General features: G+C 43.2%; 1 protein-coding gene across 1 annotated transcript; it reads right to left on the bottom strand.

The window, feature by feature from the left end:
• Window positions 1–135: 135 nt before the first annotated feature.
• Window positions 136–19,205, bottom strand: itpkcb (inositol-trisphosphate 3-kinase Cb). Its single transcript, XM_020636117.3, has 8 exons — window positions 19,061–19,205; window positions 13,463–14,805; window positions 4,218–4,317; window positions 3,902–4,115; window positions 3,483–3,687; window positions 3,026–3,127; window positions 2,297–2,368; window positions 136–2,163 (listed from the first exon to the last, which is right to left on the bottom strand). The coding sequence occupies exons 2-8, from the start codon at window positions 14,621–14,623 to the stop codon at window positions 1,954–1,956; spliced, it is 2,064 nt and encodes a 687-aa protein (XP_020491773.2). The 5' UTR covers window positions 14,624–14,805; window positions 19,061–19,205; the 3' UTR covers window positions 136–1,953.
• Window positions 19,206–19,330: the final 125 nt, after the last annotated feature.

Genomic DNA, 19,330 nt, shown 5'->3' with positions numbered 1-19,330 from the left:
GCACATTCCTCATTTCATTTAATTTCATTTTGATTCATTGCTGACCTGTTCATATTCTGGGATAATAAGAAAAAATATTTCAATACTTAAAAAAAACATGTAGAGATTTTGAGAGAGAAAAAAACAGACTGAAAATGTGTCATATTTCCAGTTTATTGCATCCATGACCTGGTAATGAATCACTTTTACAGCATGTTTTGTAACTTAAAATACACTGACATTTCCAAAAAATACAAAATTTGGTAATGCATCCAGTTTTCTTTCTACTCATGAGGCAGCATCCAGTTTGAGACCTGATAGTTTACAAATAAAGAAGATTTGTGGGGGGCAAAAATAATTATAATACCTTGTAAACACGTCATTACTCCCGTCTCTCTCTCTCTCTCCCTCTCTCTCTCCGGGTGTCTCTTCTCTTAGAAATGGAAAAGCTGCCTGAATTAGGATTCTCATTTCATGCAGTCAGATATCTGAAGCACTCATGCAGAAAAAGTTTCTCTTCTGAGTGACTGAACACCTCCACACCCACACAGCGATAGCTCAACCTGACTGAAGTTATCTGGAAGACTAGAGCCCGATGTGTTTACTGCCCTGCCACATTCCAGTCAAAGAATGACGGATATGAAGCACTGACCTAATTTCTAAACAATATTAGTTCTTTGTAAACTCTCCATCGTGCATACAAATATTCAAACCCACAAATCCTCTTAAGTGTAACTAAATGGATTATTTTTTTGTATTTGATTGTACGTCATCCTTTCAATCATTCTGTAAGACACTAAAACATTCCAGTTTAAGATCATGTGCGAGTGGTTTTATAATTGAAACCTCACAAAAGCTTTAAGAGACTGATCAGTTCAATCACAAGTCCAGTTTCCTGTCACTCTTTTCATCATCGTTTCATTGTAAAACTCTGCAAATCCAAAGCAACACTGATCAGAGAGGATGAAGTGACAACACATCAAATTATTCATGTTCACCTTCTAAATGACAGCATCTGTAAACCCAGCACTCAACTGCTGCTTCCCCTCCTAAGAATCGCAGAGGCACCGCTTGATTTGTTCAATGGCTTCGAGAAGATCCACAGTGCAACACATTTTCCAAACACGCATAGGACACAAAGCTGCTTACTGTACAGCTACAAAGATGGGGGGGGGGGAAATCTCACTGCATTGTCATAAAAAAAAAAATCAAAATTCAGAAAACCCCACCAGAAGTTAAACTTTGGGATTAAATCTCTCTCCACTTTGGTGAACTCTTTGGAAGAGAAATAGCAGGAGTCCACTGCTCTGGAATGATCAAACAGCTGTAGGCACAGGAAATTGTACAAACAAGGTAAGGAGGTTAAACCAAGGCGAAAAAAAAAATTAAATTAAACCATATATACACACCAAGTTAGTAAACACATGGTCTGACCAGTGTTTTAGTGTTAATGAGTAGTTAAACATCAATAGTGGTCCATGAGAAAAGAAAATAAACGCCCGTTAATAAATGCTTCTCAAGGGCTGCGAGAAGTTTCATACCTCTGCGTCAAGTTCAGAGTGTTATGTGCATTTTTCACCAGCAGAGGGGGTTGTTCAGGGGCGGAGAAGAGCAACTTTTGTCCAGGGAAATATTCAGAGAACTGTATTCTCTCAAATTAAGCCACAGACTGTGACACTTAAAAATCCTGCATTTAATTCCCTCTCTTTCTCCTTTTAGTCCCATGAATAGAGCATAAAGCATGATGTTGGCAAATTCCACTCTGCATTAGAAATCCTGCCTTTGTTCATCTTCCACTCTTCAACTTGATAAAGACACTTGGATCACGGATTAGGTCATAAAAAAAAGTTGCTACTGGTGGCAGCACTCCTAATCCTCCCTCAGTATTCAGTCCCATTTTTCAAAGTCTGCAGATTTCTTCCCCCATGTGGACATGGATCAATGTTTCAGTGCAGTCTCCTCTGAGTCCCCCTCTCAAGGCGCCTGTGGAAGCATACTGCTGAAGATGTCTATGAGGTTGTCCAGACCCCACAGGTAGCCGTCCTCCCTGTTGCCCTCCATCCAGGGCGTCCTGTGGTCCAGCGTCCGAGGGGCCGGCAGGGGAACTGTCTTCCCGAAGTCGATCATCCACACTCTGGCTTTTCCCGAGGAATCGTGCACAAACAGCAAGGAGCTGCCCACAACCTGGGACAGAGAAACCGGTGACACGGCGACTTTAGGTGTTTGAGTGTGTGAAGTGTGAAGCTGATGACAGAATGATATCTTAAACAGGTTTTGCTTTTTGGAAGCTGGAACACCGTGTGTCAGTGTGTCTCACCTCATGTGACCTGAAGAAGTGCGACTGCTCGAGGACCGATCGAAGCTCCTCCAAACGCTGCAGGTACAGTTTCTGAAGAAAAGAGAAACATAAAGCGATGTATGCCATTAGTCAGCAAGAACACTAACAACACCTGTAATTGTTCCTTAATGCAGTTGACGATAAATATTTTTTTTGTGCCAGAAGCCAGCTAGCTTAGCATGGCAAAGCTAAAGACCTAAAACTCTACAGTTCTTTTCACAGACACTTAAGTCCAAAACAACATACACCTGAGAGTAAGTACAACACAAGCAAGGTTCTAGAGAGGAGGAAACAGCATCAGTAAGTCTGATCGGACACACAGGTGCTGACAGGAAGTGCACTCAACACAGTTAAATATATATATATACAGATATATCATCATGAACAACATCAGCAGCTTCTCATGAGAATTCTAATCAGCATCAACACCTTCCTAAATATCATCGTCATCATCATCAATATCATCGTCAGTCTCATCAACATCATAAAGCCTCTGAAGCTAAAAAACAAAACACTAGATGCTAAATTAAAGCTCCTGTGAGGAACTTTGGGGTTGTGTTGATTCCAAGCTAAGCTAAGCTAATCAGTATCTTGCTGTAGCTATAGACATGTGAGCGTTGTCAATATAGCCATCCTGCTCTCAGGCAAAAATAATAATACAGAAGTTGGAACGTTCTTTAAAAAACAGAGTATTAGCAGTGAACTTACCAGAATCTGAGTGTTGCCACCTACAAAGTCCTCCAAGGCCTTCATCACCTGCTCCCTGTGCTTTGTTTTCTTAAAGTTGGTGTTACAAGTCCCATCAGATTTCTGCGAACATAATTCATAATTCATAAACATGAATTGCACTGCCACAGGTGCTGCTTGTTCCACTGGAAAATGGATCCACAGCAGACTGATGTAAATGTTCAAAGTGTGTCATCAGATGTTTCCATTCACGTCTGAGTAACATGCAAATCTACAGTTTTTGGTCTGCCCTGATAACAAGCCCTGGATTTGTTTTTTTTTGTTGACAGAACAAACAGTTCTCTTTACAGCTACTCGTGCAGCCAATACTGTAACAGAATGCGTTTTCCTTTTCCACTCGAGCACGTGGGCTCTGTCCATAAATATTTTACTCTCAGTGTTTGGTTAGGTTATCTGTATCTCCAGCATGAACCCTCACCTTAATGCCTTCGATGCGGAAGCCCATGGTGGCTGTGGAGCTGAGGGTCTCCCTCCACTGCATGTATCTGGGTTTGAGGACTCCTTGCTGAGCCTTCTCCTGCTCGGTGGGGGCCCCGGGGTCCACTGCCACCATTTTCTCATACATGTCCTTCCTCAGACGGGGTCGTTCTCTAGCTTTAATCAGCTCCTCCTCCAAATATGTCCTAGAAAAATAACACATTTAAAGCATTTATTAATGACATAAACTGTCTTTTTTATAACACAAATACGATAAAAAGTCAACTGTCCGACTGTGTTAAGGTTAAATTCAAGGCTAAGGTTAAACTGAAGTGCTGATAAAATGGCTACCGCTGTAGTTATGATGTGTAGGATGTTTACCATGCACTTGTGCTTTCTTCGTCCTCTACTGGGTCTTACCTGCTGCCCATCTTACAGTCCATTATGGAGGGTGAGTCAAAGTCGGCCAGCAGGTCATCCATCAGGTTGTAGTCCTGCTCATCTCTCTGCACTACGCCGTAATAACCCGGCACGTAGGGCCGCAGGGTGTCCTTCATCAGCTTCTGCAGACACTGCTGCTCGCACTCACAGTATTTCTTCAGCAAGCGTCCATACTCCCCAGCTTGGAAGTTACCTTGGAGAAGAGGAAACGGAATAAAGATTACCGACTGAAGACAAAGGAACACACGTGTAGGATCGGAGGGTACATGGTGATGATTAGAATATTTGTGGTTACCTGCATGGCCGGCTAGCTGCACCCATGGGTAGCGCTTCTTGAAGGACACAACAAAGGGGGACCAGTGAACCATGGTCTTCAATTTCTGCCAGGACTTATTCTGGGAAAGACAAAAACGGCAAAGAACGTCATCCTCGCGTTTAAAAGTGGTCCGAGTTTTCACGAATGCTTCAAAGCTGAAATAAATCAGACATTTGGATTTCTTTTCTGCCAAACATGAGCCAGTAGGGTGATTATTCATTGAAGGAAAACACACCCTGCACTGTGCACATAGCCACACACACACCTCAGTAGACATTGGACAGAGCCGCCCCTTTGGCCAAGGTTAGGTGCACAACCTACGTGACACAAAGCCCATTCATAAAACATTTACCAGAGCCACCACTGTGCTGTCGTAAAACAGAATCTTACTGTCCGTAACTGTGTGTGTACATGTGTGTGTATATGTGTGTGTTTATGTGTGGGCGTGGGTGCAGAATGGTTATCTGCATTGGGAAACACCAGAGCAAGGACAGTTTGCAACAGGGGCTCTTTGACGCAAGCAATCTGAGCGGAACATGACACCGATTGATTAGAACATGAGTGTGTGGGAAATCAAAACAAACGGACAGCCAGTTTAGGATGGGAATGTGTGTGTGTGTGTGTGTGTGTGTGTGGGAGTCTGTCGGTATGTGCGCCTGTGTGTGTTACATTAGAGGAGATTTAACTGTACAAAGGAGTACAATAACAATATAATGGAATATTTATTTATACCCCAATCTGAATGTGCAGTTTTTCCTATCATTCCTTTATTTGTTTTTCTGAACACAGAATTGTTTTAAACAAGCACCTGAAAGAAAATGTCAAAACGGATGCGTGACGGAGGATAAAATGTGAGTAATAAATTGCAGGGACATAAGCCTGTACCAACAATAATGCTAATCTTTTTATAACTATGTATCGTCTGCGAATGACTGCTGATTGCAGCCTGCTCTATCGCTTGTTTACATGTCAGTCAGCCTATCACCACATGCATTCTTTCCACAGCTGCTCTGTTGAAACTCTGTCACAACAAAACAGTCCTAATGCAAGAATACACACACACACACACGGCGGAAACAGCGAGTCCGTGTTTAACGTAGAAGTTAAACACAGTTATTACAATGTTAAAGGGGGGATGTTTTGTAACACTGGAAGCTTTTTAACGTGCAGATTTAAAACAGGAAAGAGCTTACGCTGTGTAAATACTATCTATGCCGCTATATTTGAATTAATGAGACACAAAACAGCTGATTGTATCTTGGGTTAAACCGTCTGCAGCACTGAGCCCATGCAGTGATGTCCACAAAAGAATTGTGTCCGTTTTTAATGCAGGGCCATCTGAGGACCCGAAGGTCACAGCCACCCAATACTGGTTCTTCACTGAGTGGTTAACTCATTTCACATCCTTACTTGAGATACACTCAGCCTCTCTGGGAGATCCCTTGTTATACCCAATCATGTCACCAACCTGTTGCTAGTCAGCCTAATTAAGTGGAAGATATTTTCCTATTTTCTCCACTGTCCCAATTTCTCTGAAAGGTGTTGCTGGAAAAATGTTCAAAATAGGCAAATCATTTTTCATTTGATATTTTGTCTTTGTGCTATTTCAAATTAGTTGTGGAGTTTCAATGTTTGGAAAATCACCATCCTGTTCTTATTTTCATTTAAAACAACGCTCCAACTCTTTTGGAATTTGGGTTTGTATGTATAACCGCTCACAAGTGTATTTCCAGATTTCAACTTCTGGATTTAATGAGAAAGAGGAGGGGACGTGATAAGGTTTTCCGACTGCATTCAACAGCTGCTGTTCCTCTGCTGGTTCCTCATGATGAAACTGCGTGCAACGGGTCTGTGTTTCGTCGGACAGTTGGTGAACTTCAGGATTTTAGACACACAAGAGGCAGAGAGTAATGAGAGTGAGTACTAGTAGACACCTGTGTGCCGAGCCTTCAATCGCATCAACAGATTAACCCCGAGGTCACCTCTGCTTTCTCAGGACAAAGAACAGTGATGAAACATGGCAACGCCAATTCACATTTCACCAACATTTGCAACATGGAAGCTGCAATCTCCAGGATGAGATCACATCCTGTCTATCATTTGAACATACTTCATTTAACACCAGTTAAACAAGACAGCGCTGGTTTCCATTGAGCCTTACATAAGAATGCCAGAGCCTTTAATGACACATGCTCCTCCGACGTCAATGACCAATTTATCCTGATAAGGGTGAAGACTAGCATGTGCCTCTTCTTAGGGTGCTTTCACATCTTGCGTTTGGTTCATTGGTTCTGGACAGAGAGGTCAATGACTCACATTGTCTTTAGCAAATGAACCAAGAGGACTGATGGTTCACTCTTTATTAGAATAATTTGGATGATGGTCGTCTTCAATCATCAGTGCATCATCAGGATCCACATGGGGGAGAACAAACTGTTGCAGCACTTTAATGCTTCATGACTCTGCAAAGCGACTGCTTGTTGAGTAATGACTAACAGGCAGAGACAGGGTAACTGGAGGCATCTTCTAAACAGATGAGTTGAGGGTAATTACTGGCGATCTCGCTGTCACCCACTTTTTAATGCACTCAATGAACTGACAAAGTACACTGCGCAAAATACAAGCGCAGCACTTTTTAACAGTTTTTGACCTATTAATAAGGGAGACTACTGCACTGATGCACACGGGTTCCCAAATAAAAAGAGGTTACAAGGTCAGGAGGATGACCCATGTTCGACCAAACTAAAAAGCTTCATTGTAAAAGCTACGTGTTTAGTTTAACTTTCTAGGGTTTTCTGTTTTTTGTTTTTTTCAAAGATGACCTTTATTTCTAAACTCTTTAGCCTGAAAATATTTGATAACGTCCTTTCTCAGCATGCACCCTCTTTGCTGTTTTTAAGACGGGAAAGTTGCATTCAAGCGTAGAGAGAAACACTTGACGACTAAGAGACATCCTCCATAACCTTAAACCACATAATCCCCCAGACACTCAGCGTAATAAACCTGCAGACTGTGTTGTTGTGTGGCCTTTAACGTGCTGCTGTGAGATTTTATTGTGAACCCGTTATGTACAGTTCATAACAAAAGGGTCTCAATGCAGGTAAGTGGTAAATTCCTAAATGCACACATGTTGTTTTTGCGTTTATGTAGTTCTTAAAAGTCCCAGAATCAAACTTGACAAATAAGACGCAGAATTTATACACAAACATTTGTTATCCTTGATCGCTGTATTTGCATTTAGGGTGCATGTTTATCATCTTCAATTTGATGATATGGAAATATTCTGCAGTGTAGTGCTTTGGCATCAACTTCATGTTCAGTAAGGCATAGCATTCATAACAAATGTGCAAATGTGATAACACCAGATATAGATGTTTCCTGCCAGCTCGACTGATATACTGTAAACAGACAAAAACCTTCAACAGTCTCATGCAAAGAAAAACTCCATAAATAGCCTCTTGTCTTTTAGTCAAATCACAAATATCTAAGCAGCTAGACCACATGAACCTTGCTTTCTTTTCATTCTGCTATTATTAGCTTCATTTGTCCTCATCATTGACGAATGAAAGACCAGGGGGGTTGACAGGGGAAGCAGACACCCAGACCTCCAGCCTCTCTGCTGTCAGCGTTCAGGCTCTCTCTGTAATTGCTCCGAGCTGACAACTTAACAGGTTTCCTCAGTGGGGTCCAAGTGTATGGGACTAAAATAACCGGCTAATGTTTTTGTGGACACAAAAGGATGATAAACGCTGTCGAGTCTCTGAATATATGCGAGACGACTTAACTGTTGTTTTCATTTCAAACTGAGCAAACAGTGCAGTCTCTGCTGTCTTCATCCCACACATGGGGAGCTTTTTTAAAACACTTAGGTCATGTAGAACCTCTCACAGTCGAACCTCAGCCAACTCTGCGCTCTCTTTTATATAACTCACATATGCGTCAGGCACAGAATATTTCATCCTTCTTTGTTTTATAAGCGCTCTCTTTTTCTCTCAAGCTCCAATGCAGATGAGTGTGCTGTCAGCCTTCCTATAAACAGGTTATTTTTATATTATTATATCTATTATTATTATTTTATATTACCCCCACCCTCTCTTTAAATCAAATTTAAAGTATCACTACTTCTCATCTCAGTGACTTGATCTTAATCAAATGTCATTTTGTTGCACTTTTGTTTTCACTCTTGTCCCCCTCTTGAATTTGAGGAATGCTGGGAATGTCTCTTGTGCTTGCAATGGCACGTCAATGTAAAATAGCTTTTGACATCACGAACAGAACTCATTCAGTCATGTACTTCCAAACATTATAAGAACTAGAACCGTTTTTACTTGGAGTTGCTTTACAAATGACTGAGTAACCTGGCAGCTTAACAGAAATAAGAGTGGAAACAATGTCCTTTTGTACTGCGTAAGCTTTTCTTAAAAGGAACACAGTGCTGAGGTATACAATACAATGTGTGAAATGTTAGACTAACACAAATATAGCTAAATGTGTCATCTGTTTGTAACACTATAGCCTACAAAGTTTAGTACACTGTACTGCGGGGATTCAGGCTTATTTAGGTAGACAATGATTATCTAATGGGCTCTTTTTTCATCTGCTCCCTGCTCTGAAAAACACACGTTAAAACACTAAGAAACTCCTCTGCCAGTAAAGGTATATTTTGCAAAACAAATAAAATAATATAGTTTAATACATTGCTTCAATAAATCTGAGGTGTTTGTTTAAATGTTCATGCTCAGGAATGAGAAACTGTCAGGTATGCCTGTTCGTTAAATCGAAAGTAACAAAATTCAAGTGTGTGACTTTATAAACTATGACAGCCTGAAGCATGATGATCCCGCTGGTTGGCTTACTCACTACTTAACCCAGATAGAGAGATCATCACACAGGACTAACTGCAGACTGTGTGCCCAACAAGCGTCACACACTGTAACAGCAACATCACACTGCCACATCACATGACATTTGAATACGCAAACCTGTCACCACCGTTTTGATATGATCTGTCCTGACCGATCGTGATGTTGGAAAAAGAACACACAAGGCCACGGTGGGCTGAATTGAAATCTGCAGTGGGATACATTTGCCACTTTCCTTCTCCTACCTGGCAAACAGAGCAGTAGTGGAGGAGGAGGCAGGCGCAGACACAGGCGCACACGGCTCCGGAGACAAATCGGGATCGCAGCCAGCACAAAGTACTCCGCACCATCAGCACGGGGTCTCCACAGGCGAGCACCAACAGGGACGTGTGCCTCCCTGTTGTCCTGAGATCCCTCACAATCATCTATAACCCTCTCTTGCTGGGTCTGCTGTTAGCTTCTAGCTAACGTTTAGCCTTATTCCAGCTCCAGTCGGTCAAACTGAGGCTTGTGTTGCCCGGTAAATAATCCTCCTTCTACTTATTTCTCACAATGATCCCCTTCTGCTTCTCGACAACCCAATTGAAAATTTCTCCTGTTTCACCACTCTGTCAATACTCCTTTTGGCTCTTTACACTTTCTCAACACTTAAATCTTCTTTCCTGTCAAAAAAGCTCACCTAAAACTCTAATTTTTCCCTTTTTCCATCAGCCTGTTTGAACAAGCCCCCTTTCCGTTAAATTCCTCCTCTAATTCGTTCCATGTCTCTCCCTGAAGGTACAAACATCCACACAATGATCCGTCTCTCTCTCTCTCCCTGGTTTCTTCCGTCTCCTCTGTCCTTTTCATCCCCTAATCCCTGCGAGGCCTATCCTGAGCCCCACACCGAGCCAATCTCCTGCCAGATTCATGACAGACTGGCAGTAGGGGGGGTGACAGCAGAGCTTCCCATACCCTCCCAGTGCTCTCCTTTTGTCCTCATGACAAATTCCTCTGTACCATGTAACCTACATAGGTGTGTGTGTGTACAAGTGTGTGTGTGAAGACAAAGCAGAACCTGTCAGACAACTACAGGAGTGACTGCATGTGCACTACAGGGTGTTTTCAGGTACTGTCAGAGCTCCTTTCTCAAAAACGAGTTTATGTAAAACCACATCCCTTTCCCCTAACGCAGGGCTTCAATGTTCAAACAGCTCAGCTGTGGTGAGCTGAACATTCAGAAGATTTTACACCTTTAAAATATCCATAAAAAATCATTTTCACAAAAGACACTTGCTGAAATGAAAGCGTTTATAGAACTGAATATCTTTAAACTATTTTATTTTTGAGTGTCCCGTGTTTCTAAAGTGGAAATGTTTCATTCAATATTTGTATCCATCATTTGTGAAAGAAAAAATATATCTGCTGATAAAATCTCTCTGATAAGGATTCTTTTTCATCATCTTGTTTTTTTTTTTTTTTTTTTGTCTTTTTTACCATCAAATGACTGTCTTGAATTTTGAAACAAAGGGTGAAACACACCACAACATTTCATGGAGTTAGTCTGATATGTCATGCTGTCGAAACAAACATAGTAGCCTTTATATGGTATTAGAAATGTGATTCCAGACAGAGAAAAAAAACATCTTTGTCGGTTCCTCTGCAGCATGGATTTTGTGTACAAGTGCTGTGGGAGGGCTGTGTGGGACTTCACAGAAAACAGAAAACAAGACTGCAACTGTGTCTAATGTTAATAAGCACGCGGCGATAAGAAGAATCATCACGTGAAGAGTATGTGTTCAACGTTTCTGTGAATGTTTGTGTCCATCTCTACTCGTATTTTCCTCTTGTATATCTGTTCCACTGTTTGTCTCAGGGGGTTTCAGGGAAAAATGACTAAAACGTTGTGCTATAGGCTGAATGTGGGGTTAGAAAGAGTGTCTCATAATGGAGGAGTGCTCTGACAATGAGCTAAAATACAAGTGTATGTTGGATTTTTTACTCCAACATTCAAACATCAGTGACAGAGGAGATACTGTCAGTCAGAAAGCGAGAACAAGGAGTGTAAAAAAAAAAGTACCATATAAGGCAAAGATGTCGCTTAGCAACCAGCTCTGCCTTCAGCCCAATTTTCCATGACACACACTGAACTCTGAATGCAAGACGCCGTCGCTGCATGTGTGTGTGTGTGTGTCACTCTGAGTATGCAAGTTTGAGCAAGTATCTGCTCACGTCACCCAGTGCACCAAATCTCAACTGGTTTGGCTGGGAGCAGACATCGTGGCCACGGCTTTTTTTAAAAGGCAGTAACAACAAACGCACACCCTGAGTTCTCTGAATTACCGTACAGTGAAGGACTTCAAACTCATCTAAAAGGAGGACAAAAACAGACCCATTAAAACTCTGCTCTTATCAGAAACCACAGGGCAGCGTCATCCTGTCGGTTACTACAGCTCAAGCGCAACTCCTCAGGTTGCTCATTTCCTGGCTCTCAGTGTAATAGCCTGGAAATCGCTCCGTCCACTGACATGCTGATCATCGTTACTTTAACTGGGAGCCAATCTGTTAATGCACCATGTGGAGGAATGTGGTGGAAAACACTCTCATGGCTTTACTCAAAATAAAAGACCAGCTAAAAGAAAGACATTATGAATACTCTGAGGTGAAACTAAGTATTCTTGATCAGTATTTTTTTTGATCAGTTGTGAAACAAGCGCTGGAGATATGACATATCAAATGGAAAAAGGAGAAACAATCATGCGGACATTGAATAAGGAGGAGAGCTGTGTGATGACCTGAAACAAAAATAATCTGATAGTTTGGATGATGGTCGCAAAAACACCAACATCTGGTTTAAGAACATTATAAACACACCTTTATGTGTTTCAAACTACCTTGTAATATATTTGTAGATGTCACATTTAGCTCTGGTAAATGGCAATGCAGGGCCTTTGACTATTTTCTTCAACTGGTTGAGCAGAGAAGCTGACTGAATGTGAAGATTCATTTTTGATGTTTTCATTTATGTTAAAACATCATGACAGTGACACTGTAAACAGTGGAGGCTTAAGGTGGTCCAAACTCCTACAATTCAAACAGACTGGCGCTTAATCATGTCCTATTTCTCTGTGTCATGTCATTTTCTGGAATACGGGAATGAGATAGCAGACAGGGTTGGACTATACAAAATAGAAACCAGTTTGAATTTAGCCAGGTTTCCATTTTGCACAGGGCGATACGAACGAATGCTGCTGGTTAAACATCTTCAGATACGCATCTTTGCTTATCTGGTCTGAACCTGGACATACAGGATTCACATTCTGCTGAGAGACTAGTGGAGGATCATCTCCAGATAGTGGCATCCTGTTTTTAAGAATCACTTTGAGCATTTGTATTCAACAGTGCTCAAAAGCTTCCCGGCTCAGGTGGGGAGAAATATCACAACTTCTTAATTGGAAACGTTAAACTGCATTTCATGTTTTGGAGGACAGGAAAACCTTAACCCTGTGGGAAAGTAAACTAATATCATCTGCAAGGTGTAGCTGTATGAACTGATGAGGGATAGACGCAACAGGATGACTAATGATATTAAAATGCTTTCAGGCAGTGTGTGCACGGTCAGCTGAGATCATCAAAAGCCATGTGACCCTGAGCCACACATGTGGGGGTTTGAGAAAAAGACAGTTCACTCCTTAATTTGATTTTTTTTTTTGGATTTGGGAATTTGGGAGTCCAGCTGTCCAGCCATTCAGACACATGTAAGAAATGAAATGCTTTTCAATCTTGTCTGTAAGCTATTAAAAAAGAAAGAAACATCCACCAAACCACCCCTGACACATTGCTTTGTAGACCCTCTGAGTGACTTGGGCTCTGTTTTCTTGATAAGCAACAGCACTTAAAGGACATTAAGTATCAATATGATAGAGGTGATGAGACAGGTATAGAGCCCTCTTTAGCAACTAAACGTGCTGTCATGCTCCTCTGAGACATCTGGTGAGTAAAAGACCTTTGGCAAAAGCTACAGCAGGATATGGGTTGATGTGTCCTGTGTCAAGTGTGTATCTGTCTTTATTACATCAAATATATTCCAATGTTTTTCTTCAGTAGTTTGGCAGCCTGGTTTGTTAAGCTGATGTGGCATTTAAACACATGCGCTGCTACTGTAACACTGCCATGATATAGGAATATTGCCAACTGAGAAATATTTGTTGTCATTTTTTTTTTTGGGGGGGTGGGGGGGGGACCGAAGCAGTCGGACCTGTTTATGTTTTTTGTTTTTATTTCTCTTCATGTAACATATCATAAACAGTTAATGTGTCTGAACATGGTTATTAAACTGCACATCTCAAACCATGAAAAAAAAAAAAAAAAAAAGACACTCACCCCCGTCCCATCATCCGGGCTACAGAGAGACCGGGCTGGAGACAGACTGGACTCGATGTCGCTCCCGGTGTAGTCGTCCTCAGACTCCTCGAAGGATGAGGCTGAGGACAGACCGATGGAGGAGGAGTTAGACAGCTTCCGCAGAGGTCGCATCAACGCGGGGGACCCACCGCAGCCGCTGTCCGAGCAGGGGGACTCGTCCTCCGGCTGAAGCTCCAGGCACAGGCCGGTGCCGAGGTCCGTCCGGACGCTCAGCAGGGTGTCCTGAGAGCGAGTCGGGCTGGGGTCTCTGGTGATGATAAGTTTTGGTATTGTTCCGGGGAAACTTTGGCCGCCTTCTAGGGGTCCTCTAGGGGGCTCCTCAGCGTCATTGCGGCTCTCATTTTCAACAGGGCAGCAGTTCATTTGGACCCCGACCCTTATGAGCGGACAATCGGCACTACCTTCAGTTTTAGTCATTTTAGCCTCCGCAGGCTTGTCCGTTGACAACAGTCCACTATTCAGATGTTGATCCGCGGGCGGGCTAGTCCGGGTGTCGGGGTCAGAGGTGGACAGCGGGCTTGACCTCACGCCGGTCCCCGTTAATTCCCGGACTTCACACACAACACGTCCCTGTTTGTTCCCCACCGGTGTCTGGTCTTCCATGGCCCTCGTCGTGGGGTACGAGGCATTGTTCTCTCGCCCGGGTTTCGGCTTCTCACAGCCCGCACCGCTGGCTTCACCGCACCGCGTTTCCAAACCGGACGCATCGGGCGGGCCAGCCAGCGCCTCTCGGTTCACACGCCGTCGGACACCATCCGTATGATCATCTAGGCCGGACCGTGTCTCGAAGCAACCCGGGGGTGCTCGGGGTTCCCCAGCCGCCGATGTCACCTCGTCCCTCGGCAACTTTCCTCCTCTGTGATCGCAGCGCGTCGCTGGATCTCCGGCTCCGTTTCCGCAACCGAAATCCGCTTCTGTCTGACTGGAGTCTCGCTTTCGCCTTCCCAAACACGACAGCACTTTATTTTTCATTGGATTCTTGTTGAGCTGGTCACTGCGTCGCTTCTCTCCGCTCATAAATGTACGAATACGGAGTCGCTGAGTTGTCTCGCCTGCTTGCCATTTCGCTCTGCCTGGGGCGGCGGTGGTATGCGATAGAGCTGAGCGAGTTTGGCCCATCCCGCATGCCGTAGTAGTGAAACAGAAGCAGACACACCCTCAGTGGTTGATTCTGAAAATAGTTGTGATCACGTCGACTTCAGTGTGGCCTACATTACATTATTAGTCTCAAAATCCATCATTAAGCCTGGGGAATCTTAAATTGAAACAATCCTTTCACCCCCTCGTTGGTATTTTCGTATCTGTGGGGGGAGAAAAAAAAAAAAGCAGAAGGAATAATTGGAAAAACTTCCTTAAAATGTAATTATTTCATCAAACTGACAATGTTTTCAATTACAGCACACAGAAACAGCCCTAGTAAAGTGAAAAATCTCAATGTCTGGTAAAACAATACCAACCAATGTGATACCTTCCTGGGGTAAAACTACATGACACAGAAACTGAGAGGAAATATTTATATGAACTGGAAAGTATGACAAATGGATTGATTAAGTAATAGGCCCACACGAAAAAAAAACAGTTCAGTGGCGGAGAAATTCAAGGGTTTAAACTCAGTTTCTCCATACTTAATCAGTGTGTTAGGATACTGCCCTCCTGTGTCCAGACACTATACCGCAGTGTAAAGTGTCTACTGAATCAAATATGATGCAAAGCAATGTTCCTAATTATTTTTTACTTAAAAGTGAAACTGCAATGTATAGGAAAACATTTTCAGTATATAGTCATCATGAACACATTTTGTTCTGCTTATGTAGTCTGATCACAACCTGCTTAACCCACAGTACAAACCACAGATTCAGAGACACCCTGTAACCACACGCACCTTCAAAAAGTGCTCTCCTGAGGCAGTGGAGACACTAAGAGACTGTTTTGAGTCGACTGACTGGAGCACCTTGCAAGAGCCACACGGTGAGGACATTGAGGGGGGGGGGGGGGGGGGGGGGGGCAGTCACACACTGCACAACTGACTACATGAACTCCTGTATGGATGTTGTAGTTCCCACAAAAGCTGTGCGCTGCTTCCCGAACAACGAGCCCAGTGATGTCAAGGACATCCTTAACAGGAAGAAGAGGGCATTCAAGGAAGGAGAGCAGGCAGAGCTGAGGCGCGAGGAAGGTGGAGAAGAAGCTGCTGCTGCAGAACAACAACACGAGAGAGGTCTGGGAGGGCATGAAAACCATCACAGGCTGCAAGAAGAAAGGTAACAGCACAGAAGATGGGGACCCTGTGAGAGCAAACCAGCTCAACCTGTTTTTTTTTTTAACAGGTTTGACTGCCAGGCCACTGCAGCTAGTGTCTGCCCCCCCCAGCACCTCTCTTCACACCACCTATACTGCCACCAGGACAAAGACAACACCTCCCCCTCCCTCCACACTCAGGGACTGTTCACCCCTTTAACCCCCTCCCTCCCACCATTACCAAGGAGCAGGTGAGCAGAGAGCTGAAAAGACTCCGTCCCAGGAAGGCAGCAGGCCCGGACAGGGTGCGTCCAAGGATGCTTCGTTCCTCACCCCGGTCCCCAAGAAGAAGAAAAAAAACCCCAGTGAGCCAGGCGACTTCAGGCCAATTGCACTGACATCCCACATCATGAAGACCTTTGAGCGGCTGCTGCTCCATCTCCTCAGACCCCAGGGCCACCATGCCCCAGGATCCACTGCAGTTTGCTCACCAGGCGAAGGTAGGCGTGGACGATGCCATCCTCTATCTACTACACACGGCTTACTCTCATCTGGACAAAGGGAGCAGCGTGATGAGAATCATGTTGTTTGATTTCTCAAGCGCCTTTAACACCATCCACCCCCTCCTACTGAGAGACAAGCTGACCGAGGTGAGGGTGGACTCGCACCTGGTGAGATGGATCACGGACTACCTCACAGAGAGACCACAGAACGTCAGACTGAAGGACTGCACATCTGACACTGTGGTCAGCAGCATCGGAGCACCACAGGGGACTGTCCTCTCCCCTGTCACCCTTTATACCTCTGAATCCAGTATAATTCAGAGCTCTGCCACTTGCAGAAATACTCGGATGACACCGTGATAGTTGGTTGGTGTCAGGGATGGACAGGTGGAGTACAGGAGCCTAGTAGGAGACTTTGTGACGTGGTGCAGTTCAAACCATCTGCAGCTGAACACCTCCAAGACCAAGAAGATGGTGGTGGACTTCCGAAGGAACAAGCCACATCTACAACCTGTTTGCATCGGGGGGGGGGGTCGACGGGGAGGTGGTCAGGACCTACGGGTACCTGGGGGTGCAGTTGGACGACAGGCTGGACTGGACACTATCTGCAGGAAGGGACAGAGCCGTCTGTACTTCCTGAGAAGGCTGTGGTCCTTCAACATCTGTAAAAAGCTGCTGCAGATGTTTTACCAGTCCGTGGTGGCCAGCGTCCTCTTCTATGCTGTGGTGTGCTGGGGAGGAAGCAGCAAGAAGAGGGTACGCAGCACGGCTGGACAGACCGGTGAGGAAGGCTGGCTCTGTGGTGGGCGCAGAGCGGGACTCTCTAGTGACGGTGGCAGAGAGAAGGACCCTGAACAGAATGTGCTCCATCATGGACAACACCCAGCACCCTCTGCACAGCACCTTCAGCAGGCAGAGGAGTGTGTTCAGTGCTCCACAGACAGACTCAAGAACTCTTTTGTCCCCCTGGCCATACGTCTGTACAACACCTTTACAGTTATGGCAGGGGGAGAGCACACACTTGGACTAAATCTTCCTTTTTCCATTTCCCATCTGCACAGCTGTCCCAAGAGTCAGACTCTAGTTGGACACTTCAAATGATACCTCACAATTATTTAAATCACACCTTTAATTTAATGTTTGCACAATCTGCTTTTTAAACTTTGCTGTACATATATAAACAACACAACTTCAGAAGGTCAACACTTTTTTAATTTTTTTATATTCAGGTCTAATTACAGTTTTTTTTTCCTCAACTGTTTATAGGTTCTTGTTTAAATTGAACATATATTTTTATCCCTGCACAGGTTATGTACATTTCTTGTATAAGTCTATTTTTAATTGCACAGTTTAAGTTTGTTTCATCTAAGGGTATTCTTTACATCTTTTTTTCGGGTTAATATATATGTATGTTTGGGAGGGGGGTGTCGGTTTTGTGGTTAATTTGTAACAAATGTTTCATGTCATGTACGTCTTTGTAACCTGCTACTGGGTGCTTTGAATTTCCCTCGGGATCAATAAAGTATCTATCTAAGTCTTTGTTAGGTCAAGATGATGACAGAACGGTATACATTTTTTAGAGGAAGTCAAGTTGCTTGCTTCATCTGACCCACTTTCCAAAAAATATTCAAACACAAAAACAAAGCAACTATCCTCACACTTGAGAAGCTCAAACAAGGATATTTTTCTTGGTAAATAATTTGAAACCTTCAACCAGTCATTCAACTTGTTGAGTGGGTTTTTGTGGGCTGAAAAAAAAACAACTAATTGATTGATAATGTTAGCCATAAATGTACATAAATACAGAAGCATATTATCTTCAATTGTTGGGTGTATTGTTGTCAACTATAGGTAAAATGAAAAACTACATGTTTAAATCATTCATTTCCCTTTGCATACAGTGGTCATGAATTATGTTTGCACATCATGATTTAGGCCGACATTGAAACGTACACAGTAAAACCCAAACTGTGAAAGGGCAGCTTCCCTTCCATTAAAGACATTTCCGATATTCCTTGATTGAGGATATTCATTAAGAAACCTTACAAAAATGCACGGGCCATTTAAATGACTCAGAATAAGCAGCTGAGTGTTATTCACTGTGACAGTAGTGCAGTCACTGCTGTCAGAGAGGAATGCTCACAGAAAGGAAATGAGACAGGAAGGATAACAATGGAAAAAACAGCTCAAGTATGACTCAAACTGGGGCGAATGAAAGATATAACAACTTGTTTTAAACACAAGTGAAGACACAGTCAAATGTTCAACACACACCTAAAGAGGAAGATAGTCAAACATATAAAACACTAAAAAACGATTTATGGTCCGTAATAAATTCCTCTGACACTGTTCCACTTATTATATCCTCTATTCATCTGGCATATTTTAAGGAAGACATAATGTGGCCACTGTGGAAAGCACTTAAGCTAAATTAAATAGTTTCATAACATGATAAAGAAAAATACTAAAGCACATTTAAAGAAAAGAACAGACGGTGTGCACTGAAGGTGGGAGTTAATCACCTGATATTTAACCTACACTGTGATTACTTCACACTTTGAAGACAGGGTTAGTTATTTCAGTTGTCTGAATTTTAACTTAAAAACGACTTCTTAAATGGGTTACTTTGATTAGAAATCTGCTCTGCAATATAGAGAAATATAATTTACATTGCTTCCTGAAAGAAACTTTAAAATCAGTAGAACATCCGACGTTTCTGTATTACCGGAGGAAAGAAGTAGCAAAAATAAAAAGCGGTATATCGACAGCTTGAAACCACTGACACACAAAACATGTGAAAACTTTTAGCACAAACCTGCCGGACTGATTCAAAGTTGCTCCTCTGGTGTCTCTCTGTGAAACAGCTGTTAACTGCCTGTGTTGGGGGATGTGCCCACGACTTATCAGTTTAACAACTGTGTTTCAGAACTGCTGTGTAGTGTGCTGTCACAATGTGGTTAAAGAGAAAGAGGAAGCGCTTGTTGGAGCAGGGCAGGACTCAGTGCAACCAGCTGTAGACTACCTCTGAAAAACTAGCTGAACCCGGGTTATAAAGGATGGTGTTTTAACGCGAACTGCCCTTAAA

This window comes from Labrus bergylta, chromosome 11, assembly GCF_963930695.1.
Source record: "Labrus bergylta chromosome 11, fLabBer1.1, whole genome shotgun sequence".
NCBI classification, from domain to species: domain Eukaryota; kingdom Metazoa; phylum Chordata; class Actinopteri; order Labriformes; family Labridae; genus Labrus; species Labrus bergylta.
Note: the sequence above shows the minus strand (reverse complement) of the source record. Positions and strands in the feature narration are given on the sequence as shown.

Coding starts and splice junctions, on each gene's coding strand:
- itpkcb (XM_020636117.3), bottom strand. CDS start 14,623: ATGGGCCAAACTCGCTCAGCTCTATCGCATACCACCGCCGCCCCAGGC. Junction 3,688..3,901: donor GACTGTAAGATGGGCAGCAG/GTAAGACCCAGT, acceptor TTATTTTTCTAG/GACATATTTGGAGGAGGAGC. Junction 2,369..3,025: donor GTGGCAACACTCAGATTCTG/GTAAGTTCACTG, acceptor TCTTTTCTTCAG/AAACTGTACCTGCAGCGTTT.